Source organism: Pseudonaja textilis, chromosome Z, assembly GCF_049901715.1.
Source record: "Pseudonaja textilis isolate UNSWEBS1 chromosome Z, rPseTex1.2, whole genome shotgun sequence".
NCBI lineage: Eukaryota > Metazoa > Chordata > Lepidosauria > Squamata > Elapidae > Pseudonaja > Pseudonaja textilis.
The window spans coordinates 98069201-98080804 of NC_142008.1; the positions used below are offsets into that span (position 1 = coordinate 98069201).

The 11604-nt window shown below is 39.3% G+C and overlaps 1 protein-coding gene across 4 annotated transcripts; it reads right to left on the reverse strand.

Annotated features, from left to right (window-relative positions):
• Positions 1-5810: 5810 nt before the first annotated feature.
• Positions 5811-11228, reverse strand: HOXB3 (homeobox B3). 4 transcript variants are annotated; one of them, XM_026710750.2, is made up of 3 exons: positions 10631-11228; positions 6958-6972; positions 5811-6641 (listed from the first exon to the last, which is right to left on the reverse strand). In XM_026710750.2, the coding sequence occupies exons 1-3, from the start codon at positions 11103-11105 to the stop codon at positions 5875-5877; spliced, it is 1257 nt and encodes a 418-aa protein (XP_026566535.1). In that variant the 5' UTR covers positions 11106-11228; the 3' UTR covers positions 5811-5874. The 4 variants fall into 4 exon arrangements, with proteins under 4 accessions (XP_026566535.1, XP_026566538.1, XP_026566536.1 ...); XM_026710753.2 differs by lacking the exon at positions 6958-6972 and adding an exon at positions 8129-8133 and having other exon boundaries at positions 5811-6624; XM_026710751.2 differs by lacking the exon at positions 6958-6972 and adding an exon at positions 8540-8555 and having other exon boundaries at positions 5811-6637.
• Between the last annotated feature and the right edge of the window lie 376 nt (positions 11229-11604).

An 11604-nucleotide genomic window follows, 5' to 3' on the forward strand; every position in this document is an offset into this window, starting at 1 on the left:
CGAAGCCAGTCCTGTCAACTCCAGTAAGAAGTTAATGAAGTGCAGGAAGAAAGTTCTACGAACCTGGCCTATGGTCTCTCTATATTTTATATATAGATAATATATACTGTATATATATTATCTCACATAATACCAGAAATATCTGCAGAATAAGAGTGCTTCAATATCCGCAGAGTAAGAGTGTTTAATATATTTGCATATGAGGTAGTTCACTTAACATGTACATGGATAATGTGACAAGGCCTTTTTTAATATGGACAAATATTTACTTATGGCCAACACACTATAGGAAGTTCTCTATCTGTGTCAATGTGATCAGTATAATTCATGTTCACTATAGTCCAACAAATCAGATTGGAGAATGCTGTGGCTAACGAATGCTTTGGTTCCTTCCCATAAAACTTTTAGAAGCAAGTGATGCTATTGCAGAAAGGACCACAACCTGAATTCAGCTAAGATGGTTCCACCCTATACACTTTATTTCTATGGCATAGGGGAAGTACAAATAGTAGCAGGTCCATAAAACAGTAGTATTGGGCCTATAACCATGTCTTCATAAAATCAGAGAACATACAATTCATTTACAGTTCATACTGAGATTGTACAGTCTCAAGTCTGAAGTTGGATAAATGCCTTTCTCTAAAATTGGTATTAATCAATAACATCAGAGCAAAAAAAATGCTGTTGCATCTGATTAGTTGACCATCTTTTATTCTATAATGGCCAAGCAGATGCTCCCATTCCTCACAAACAGGACATAGCCCGAAGTCTTCTTCTACTGTTTTCCAGCATTTGATTTACAAAGATATGTTTCCTACTGTACAAAATTATTACAGACAGTGATGAGCTTAATAGGATGGCAACAAAACAATGGCATATGATCATTACAGGAAAAATGCAGTATCAGATCACTAAAACCTATACCAGAATAGCTGTCCTCAATCAACATACCCAAAGTCACTACTGAATTCACTTTTTCTAGTTTCATGCAGGACATTGAATTTTAGACTAATTGGGTTCTCAAAACCGCTCATACATAAACATATCCTAACCAAGGTTAGCATATTGTCAATTGATTTGGTTGTGCCTTCCTAACTCAATCAGTGAATATGCAATATTCCAGTTAGACTTTTGGGACCAAAAGGCATTTTGTTCTGTTGGAGAATATTCCTCTATGTGGGGCCACATTCCATTGCATCAAGGGATGGAGTTGAATCAAGAAGTGGGTGGAGTCTTCTCACAGCTTCTGACTCACTCCTTTCATTTTCCTCCTTGGACAATAGGCTTGCCAAGGAAGGGACAGATCCCTTTTGCCCAAGGTCTCAATTGCTTGCTTGGAAAAAGGTTTTGGAAATTAAATTTCAAGGTTAGAACATTCATAGAAGTACTATTTGATTCTTTATACCATCCAACAAACAGTGGGATGCGCCACAGAAAGTCCACTTTAGTTCCCAACTGCTCTTTCTAACAGGAACATTAACTTGCATTATGTTTTTACCTTAGGAAATATGCTGTAAGTGCAGAGGTCTATCAAGAGATCACACAAATAGCTCTGAACAGGGAGGGTCATAGACGTTGCACAAATGAAATCCCCACATTGACTATGCCAAATTAAAAAAAATACTTCCAGTCATAAACTCCACACACAAAAAATTATTTCCACTTGCCAAATCCAGTAAAGAAAATGATTCAGAATGAAATGTTCAGCTTCTTCTCTCCCACAAGAGATTTCACAAGTGCAAGGCAAAAAGCTTGACTTCAGTCACAGAGGATAATATTTTCTATGATTTAAAAATATACTATAGAAGAAAAGCAGTGATGGCAACAAACTTCCTAGCTGATACTAGAGTTTTAGAATCTCTGGGCTTAAGTTTTGGAGGATTCTTTTATTGATTTTAGCACATGATAAACTAGCTTTGCAGTGTTTAGGGATCCTCTTGCAGATCATGCAGGTGAGGTGACCTTCTGCCCCCAAATTCTGCTTTAAAGGCTCCATTGCCACACCCCTTCCTAGAAAGGTGGAGTTAACAAAGCATCTTCCTAATAATGATAGCTCTTTTCTTTAGTAACATTTTTTCCAATCTGAATCATTCTTCTGCCATAAAAACATGACATTCTAATTTGACAGGACATTTACATTAGGCTCCAGTCTCATAAGAGTTTTGTAAAGAGTAAATTCTCATCCTGGCTGGGAGATTAAAAGGCAGATTAAGGCAAGATTAATTCTTATCTGTCTCTATTTTAAGCACCTTCCCTCCCTCCCTTCCCCCCCAACTTTCAATGCTCCAAACAGCATCTGCTTTCAGCTCTTTTCTTGCTTTACTTTGTGATTTAATTTCACCATAAGTTCTCCCCCACTCACTCTTAATTTCAGCAAGAAAGCCCGTGTGCCTTTTGTTATGATTAATCATTTTCCTTTGTTTTCATTTTAGGCCCAATGGCTGTTTAGTCTGGACAGCACATGATCACCCTTCTTTGTATGTGCACAAGATGAAGGGTAATTTTAATTGGCGTGAGACTACTTAGAACAAGATATTTCAAGTGGATGTGGGGAGACTGGGGTCATTGTGGGGGGAGGGAAATAACTCCCTAATGATTAACTTTTAAAATTATTATAATCAGCTGGAGAAAGTCCTGTTATTTTATAAGCTCTAAAATAAAACAGTGACTGTCATAACCAAAAGAATAAACAGAATCAAAGAAGGTGGGATAAGACAGATAAATGCCTTTCTCATTAATGGCTGAAAAATGTAGAAATCTTTTTTTTTTAAGTGAACATCTTCATTCCACTTGATACCTTCTTTTTCTTCCTGTTTTCAAATCTGACAAATAGGACAAGAATAAATTAAGAACAGAAAGTTTATTCAAGAATTGTTCAACAGACAACCCTTCCAGCAAAGAAATAAACTTATCTACTGTAAAGAACAAAGGAAGATGCTTCAAAAAAGAGAAAGAAGTGGTAGTGAAGGAAGAAGAGAATTAGTTGGGTTGGGGATTAGCTAGTTCTTCTAACTGAGGACTATACAATTACAGCCTGATTTCATGCCTCCAGTAGAACTAAACACATTATTTTAAGTACGAAGGTAACTACTGGCCTTTTCCCTAAATTACAATAACTAAAAAAGAATAGGAAGAACAAGAAGAATGGAAAATAAAATTTGGTTGTACAATGACAAAAAAAGACACCATTGTCCTTTATAACAAGTCAATACTAAAAAAAGTACATTTTCCTTATAAATACATAAATGTTGGGGATAAATAATGCAACAAAAGAAAAAATAGTTTAAAACTGGCTATAACCAATAAATATAATATAATATAATATATATTTATATATTTATATATATGAATGTTTACTGGAACATGGCACACCTCCATTGAAAATAGTATTCCAATGTGTGTCCTTCAAATGTTGGTATATATAGCCATTAAAATGTAAACTCTAAGTGCAAGAAAGAATGTCAGGCCAAAGAAGAGGCACCAGTAAAGGAATCCTCTCCCCAAAGGATCTTTTACTTTGCTTCCATTTGGAGGACATAACAGTTTCTGATCAAATATACCCTGTTTTCACGTTCAAGAGAAGTTATGCAGACAAATGCAAAGACATATTATATGTGAGAGAGGCTCCCAGTTCTTAACCAACCTTAAAACCAAAATCATAAAGAAAGGTAGGTAATCATGGGAAGAACAAAGGGGAGGTCTCTATTTTTCTCCTTCCAGATGTTAGGTTTTTATTTGTATAAGCAATCTCAATTTTGCTGTTGAATTTACTTAGTAAAGAAACCACTGCCTGATTCTGAAAAACAAAACATCTGCTAGAATTAAAAAAGAGAGAGGGGAATATAGCAGTGAATAATTTGTAAGGATTGGGTTGGTGAAACTGGACAAAAAACCCTTATATGGATGAAGATACACTGATAATGGAAAAAAGACAGTTTTCCATTCAATACCTTAGATTTATCTTTCTTTGTAAAATAAATCTTTAAGAATTGTGATAGATTAGTATTTAGTTAAGGGAGCAAGACATATATATAAGAAATATTGAGGTGCATTTAAGATCTACACCAGATCTTTTTGTGCATGTTATATGAACTTTTTAAAAAATGTAACAGAAATTGTCTATTTCAGTTGATTTCAGAAGATTCAGGACATTTTAATACATTCAAAACATTTGTGTCAAAACCTCAGGACAGATATATATATATATGTGTGTGTGAAAAATCTCAGGACAGATATATATGTGAAATTCAGATATATATCTGAAACAGATTCTTAAAAAAGAATTTCAAAAGGGGATGAAATTCCTTTCCCCCTTATAAAAATGAGTTTTTCTCTGAGTCCCTCAGAGTATGTATGTGAATCCCTCTGTGTGTGTTTATGTGTGTAAGTGTATGTTCCTGTATGGTTGATTGTCTCCAGACACCTATATACCCTTCTATAATTGTAAACAAAATATTTGCATACTTTTAAGAAAAGAAAATACTTGAAACGAACAGATGTAAATTCTACAGCTAGACAACTTTCACCAGAAAATTCTCTTGTACAAATTGCATTGAAATAAATAGTATGTAAAGTTTTTGGGAGGAGGGAGGATTGTGTCAGTGATTTCAGCAAGTTTTTTTCATGAGGCAGTCATACACACATTCAAACCCTTTCTATCAAATTGGAGTCTTAATAAATCTATCAATAATCAATCTATATTTAAGGAACCTATTATGTATAAATAAGCTGCTGTTTTATGATTTAGGACATATACACATGACTGGAAAGTTTGCTCCTAATCTCATTAAGAATCCTTACTGCCTTCATGATTGGGAATGCATTTTGGGAACAGATAGAATGGTGACTTCTTTCCCTATTGAAGTTATTTCAATTCCAATGTAATAGAGTTTTACTTAGAAGTAATTAAGATTTTAGTAGTTATGAAAAGAGAGTGATATATAACAGTGGTATGCATCTGTTGGTGTCTAGATGATCCAGATTACATCTCCCACAACCCTTTTCTACTTATTACCTTACTAGGACTAATAAATAAATAAATTTGCACCTAGGATGGCTGATAGGAGTTTAAATCCAAAAAATGTAAAAGGACTGAAATGAATCTCCTATATAGTGAGCTGAGGCAGTTCTTCAGCTTTTCTTTAGATTGAAATAATGTTCTATCCTGCCTGTGGAAAGTCTGTATCCCATGAAAATGTGCTGCTTTGTTCAAGATGTTATCATGACTAGTTAAAAACATGGTTCCCACAAGTGTATTCATAAAACCAACAAGAGTTGTGGGTCCAAGAAAGTTTAAGTTTACTCTCACCCCTCCCCATGCTCCCCCTGCCTAAACTGGACTAGAACATAAAAGATAGAGTGTGATTAAGATGCATTTCTCAAGTAATTTCTCACACTGAAGAAAAAGGAATAGATTATGGACTTTTCTGCACTTTGGGATTGCATTAGTCTGGCCATTCCTAGCCTAGATTTGCAACAGGTCTTTTAGAGTTCAACCAGGGCTGGTCCCTAGGATTTGTTCATTTTTATCAAGATTTGTTATCTTGTCCATATGAACAGCACTTAGTCTGGCTGGTGCTTTCACCTTTCTTTGAGAGAGGAATATACAGGAATACTTCTACTCCAGAGGGCATGGCTTATCCAGAAGCCTCCTAAACACTGTATCACTCTAGGGATAAATCTGGCAGGAATGGCAAGACACAGCATGCATAAACTGTGCTCCTGAAACAATAGGGTTTGATTTTCATAAAGGGTTTCAACACAAATGTTTGTTTGTCCATTTCTTTTTGCATAACCAGTTTGTCCCCTGACTGACCAATCCCACATCCACCTCCTTTTTCTATTAACTCCCCACCGAGTCTGCCCTGCTCTTCATCACAGATGGGTCAGTTTGGGTGCCTCTTGGATTCTACCCTGAGTAGAAGCATGGTGAGAAGAAAGGTCTGTATAGGTTGGGTGAGCCTCACAAGGCCCATGGTGCTGGTTGGAGGCCATCTGGGGCCCCCCATTGTATTCCATGCTGTGGGGCTGATGATGTTGAAGGGGGTTCAGCCCATAAAGTGATGAAGCAGAGTTGGGCATAGAATCCACATAATTGCCACCCACATAGACTGGGCTGCCTTGCATATTGGGGGGGCCATAGCTGCCACTCCCATTACCCTGTAAGACATGAGGATCATATTCGGGTGCCGTGTTGGCATACTTCTGTTGGCTGGGGCATCCTTTGATGGGGTTTTGGTAGGCAGTGGGCATGGCATAGGCATTCTGGTGTGGTTTGTTGAAAGAGGGTGGAGATGGAGCTTCATAGTTTGAAGTCATGGGGTGTAGGGCATTCAGGAAGCCTGCAGAGGACTGTAGGGCTTGGGGCGGACTCCCTGTGGGAGAAGGTCCCCCAGGGGATGACCCAAGGCCTTTTGACTTCTGATCCTTTTTGTATTTCATCCTCCGATTCTGGAACCAGATCTTGATCTGACGCTCACTGAGGTTTAACAGGTTAGCCATCTCCACTCGGCGTGGTCTGCAAAGGTAGCGGTTGAAATGGAATTCCTTCTCCAGCTCAACCAGCTGGGCACTGGTGTAAGCTGTGCGGGCCCTCTTGGAGGCTGAGGAGCCTGGAGGGCTTTTCTCGCCGCTGCAGCTTTCTGGAAAGAAGGTCGGGAAATGAAATCAAAGATAATTACTTACATGCAGAAAATTGAATGCACAGGCTTCTTAATAAATCCTCCTATGGGCGAGAAGGCTACACTCTCCCCCCAGTCCCCACTCCATAATCATGTCATTTATTAAGAGTTCTGTTCTCCAAAGCTGCCCCACGCTTTATGAAAATTTGATCATGTCATGCAGAAAAGAAATCCAGGGCAATTTATTTGGGAGTCGATTATTTTGAAGCAGACCCTTTCAGAGGAAATTATGTAGGCAAGGTTAGCAAGGCAAAATGAAGTATCTAGGTATATAAACCTGCCCTGCTTGTAGCTCGCCTGGTCTGCTAGTCTGAATTAGTGAGTGCCCGCCTGCTTTGAGAGAACTCAGACGTCTGCTTCCAGGGTACACACACAAACACACACACACACACACACACACACAGCACTTTTGAAAGGCACAAACCCATTGCAAGTCTCCACTTATTCCAAGGAAGGGTTGCATAGGAGAACTTCTTATGGGATTGTGTCCAGAAATTTTTATAATCAAAAGTGCAAAAGATGGAAAGGAAAGCAAGCTTTCTGTACAAATCCAAATTCTGATATTTACCTTGTGCTTTAAAGTAAATGAGAATTGTGTTTGTTTTTTAAGGAACTGGGAATTGTTCCCCGACCCTCCAATCCTGACTTGCAAGAAAGATTGGCTGTGAAGCAAAAAGACTCAGGCCCAGGATACACATACAAAAGAATATGTTAACAGAGATTTAAGGCAATGCAGCAGGACTAATGATTTAAAACTGCAATTGGAGGAGCTATTAATAATAAATAGCTCCCCCCTCCCCTTTGTAGAAATCCTTTTTATTCCACATCACAGAAGCAAGTGTAATATGGAAAGTATTTTTTTTTTCAAATGATTTCTATACACAACCTGAAATGGAAAAAATCCCCACTCTATTGCTCAAGAATTTACCACCCCTTCAACCATACACCTCTTCTCTGCCTTATTTGCAAGTGTTTTGCATTGTAAGAAACTTCATTATCATCATAATTTTATCCATTGTCTATCCACTGCAGAATGAAGCAAGAAACCTGTACCCCAAAATATGTGTATACATGAATATATACAGAGATAAATGGTACCTGGGGGAATTGCAGATAATTTGAAGCCATAGTTAATATCTGTTGAATAAATTTGTAACTTTCCCTTCTCTGTTGTGAAGTACGGTAAAATCCCTGTGTTCTTGCAGTGAGAAGAGAGGTAAAGAAAGTGTAAGAGTTTTAAGAAAATGTTTTTACATGGGACAAAAGCAGAATTTGAGGGTAAGATTAATGCAGATTTGGTGAACGTTGGTGAGAGTCCACATGCTCTTCAGGGCATGTGGTTTATGAAGCTGCAAATTTACAAAGTTATTGCCTTAAAACTTACACGTTTCAGTAAAGGAGGAAAGTTTTTGCATTTAGTTCTGAATTATAGGCATTATGTGTGAAACTGGATCTAATTCATACTGTTATTCTTTTAGGGTATGATTCCATCAATATTTAGTCAATGCAACATTTGCAAATTTTTATTCAAGAATTTAAAGATTATGCAAGAGGAATTACTATATGAAAATCAGGATATAATCTGTCCCAGAAGTTCCCAAATCTTTTGTTCTCACTGGTATATTTGGAATTTTAGAATATGCTGTGGGGTGCTCTCTTAGAATGACTGCTTGGGAATTTATTTTTTCCCCAAATGACTGCCATTGGGGAAAACAACACAGATTTATCAGAATGTTACCTATCCCTCCAACCAGTGTGGCTGTTCCCCTGTAGGGTGCTCACTACTTAACATTGTTTGCTGTTGTCCTTACTCTGGGCTAGTGGACATGAATCCAGAAATAGTACTGGGCTGCAGCCACCTATCATTTTTATTTTCTTTAAAAACATATAAATCAACCTAATGGAGTCCATTGGGGCCCAAAGGCATTAGAGTTAATAAAGGTGATGCTGGAGGATGGTGCTTTGCTCATGCAGCATGCCAATTTCCAATTCATTTTTAATTGAAAGGTTTTTTAAATGTAAAAAGTCTATCAGACGTGATGTCTCCAGGCACATAGATGCCACACTGGGATTCCAGCTATTGCCTTTTAGTAGGACAATATTAACATGCTCAAACATATTAATCCGGTTGCTCTCTTAATTCAAGCATGACTTAGCTCTATACCTTTTGTGCAATAACACATTCATGCAAATTATTAATCCAAATTAAACTGTGTCATAGTACACAACTTTGAATAGGGCTGCTGATTCAAAATCACTTAGTATAGCAAATTGGCTACAAGAAGTTTAATTGTCAAATAAAATTATTTATATTAGGAAAGGAACATCATTGACTTAAAAAGAACGTATATTTAAAAAAGAATTGTAATCTAAGTATACTTAGAATTGAACTCTAATAACATTATTCTCACTTGCTTCCATTTGATTTTAAGATCTTGACACCAATGTGCTTAGAAATGAATCTGGAGCCATTGACATTTGTGGCTATTATAAACTTTGTCCTCTATAAAACCTGTTATTTCTAATAATTTTATAGTTCAAATATCAAGAAAAAAAACCAAAACAAATATCTTTTCCTACTAGGCAAGATTTGGACTAAATGACTACATTATTCATGGACAAAATACATTTTATATGATATTAGAAGGTGGCGATTGGGAAACAGTAGCCTTCATGCCTGCAACAAATTGGACAATCTCTGCTGGATATTAGTGAGCATCCATGCTAAACCAATGGCATATAAAATGGAGTATAACACACATCTCAGGACTTTGATGGAAATACATTTTGTCAGGTGTAAAAAACAGACATTGTAACTGGAGACCATAACTCAGCTCTGCCCAGACTGTCTGGTTTGAAGAAGACACGTTCTACGTCCAGCAGACTGAAGAAAGAGATGACAAGGCCCTATGGTGGAAGGGTGGATAGAAGCTCTTTGGAAAGTCATCAAAACCAGCAAGACCCTCCTTCATGAGACAAAGACAATTGCAAGCTTTCGGATTCAATTGTGTTTTACCTTCAGAGAAGAGGTTTATGTTCTTCCTTTTTTTATTTTTAGTTAGGAGCATTACAGAATGACCAACTCACATGTAGAAACCTACACTATGTCCAACAGCTGGGACTAATGGAAGTTAACTTTCTGACCATCAAAAAGGGAAGTGTTTTGAGTCCCAATTTTACTAGCGGCAGAACTTCTGCATACAGCAGCTGTAGGTCTGAAAGACAGAGCATTACTTCAATATAAGTAGATGATACTAATTATCCTGTGTAATTAGTATCCAAATCCATATCCTTTGAAGGAATGGAGGTAGGAAGGAGGTTGAATTTATTAATACATAGAACTGAAGTGAGGAACCTGCCATCTTTAGCCCTTCATGCAAAATTCACAAAATCACTCCTACTGTATCCATACCTTGTTCTATTTCCATTCTGGCACTCTCAGTACTGTCTCTGGGACAGATTCCTGTCTTTGTTGCAATCCATTTCTCACCTCAATAACAAGATTTTCCCTAAAGATCTAATTTCCAGGCAGAGATCCTTTTCCTCAGTTATCTTAATTACTACTTTATTCTAATCCAAAAATGTAGAATAGGGCCACCACCATCACCCTGAGCTAGCATGACTCTGCTGGTGTGGATTGTAGTTCCACCCAGGTTGCTTGCCCCAATGATGTTCTTCCAGGGCCAAGCAGGCTGCCTCCCCAGCCTAAACCTTTCAGATGGGGTGGGGATGGATGGAGAACATAGCACTACACACACAGTGCCCAACAATGCCCTTTTTAAAAAGGCAAATATTGCATTGGCTTGCATTCCTTCACCACTTCTCTTTCTTGTACCCCTTCACCAGCTATCTATAACTAAACTGGGCTTGCTTGTGTATGGCCAGGGAGGGAGTAATGGGCACTGTGGGTGCATGGGAAGTGTGGGGCTATTTCCAAAAGCAGAAGATACCTGCGCAGGGGGAGCTGTTTTTCTGCTTGGCGTTTTGCCTCGACTCTTTCATCCAGGGGAAAATCTGCTTGGTGAGGGCGGCGTTACTAGAGGCCAGGCTGGATTTGCTCGGGACACTTTTGACCGCCCCCGATTGGCTATGGTTATTGCTGCCGCCGGTGCTGTTGGATGTGGTGCTGCCGCTCCCGCTGGTGGCGGTGATGGGGTTGGTGGGTGGTGAGACGGGCGGGGGCGGGTGGTGCTCCTGAGGCAAGCTGGGGCGCAGGCAGCTCCCGTTCAGGTCCTTCGTCTTGGCAAGCGGGGCCGCGTTGCCCAGAGACTGGAGGGTGCAGGCAGGACGCTGGTAATCACTCTCCACATGAGCCGCGGGCTGGAAAGGCTGCGGAGAAGGGCCCTCGTAACCAAAGCCGTTGGCCCCCGGATAGGAATAAGCCCCAAAGAGCGGGGAGGTGTCGTAGTAGCTGGTCTTCTGCATGGCTGGGGTTCCCCGAGGCGCTCGCTCGCTGTTACCAGGCTCCGGTTGGCCCTCTCATGGAAGGACATTGGCACCCCCCGGGTCACGTGACAAGGGGCCTTCCCTTCCCCCGGTGTCTTTTGGAAGATGACCTGAAAGGTTAGAAGGCACACACAATGATACGGCTCGGCCTCTGAATCCATCTTAGCGGCTGAAAAGCGCGTGACATGAATAGCTGGCCGGCTACGGAGGAGGGCGGGGAGCAGGGAGCAGATGCCGCCGCCGACAGCTTTTTGCCGGGTGCTCTGAGATGCATCTCGCCTCTCCAATGGGCTAAGATTTCTAGATATATACATATAATCCACATTCACACACACACGAGGGGGGCTTCATACAAGAGAACCGTTCACCAAATCAATTCCTCAGTGGCGTTTCCCTCTTCTGTTGTTCTAAAGTTCAGTTGTTGTTTGTGTGCTTATTTTTTTTAACAACACCACTACCTATATATATAGTTCCTGTA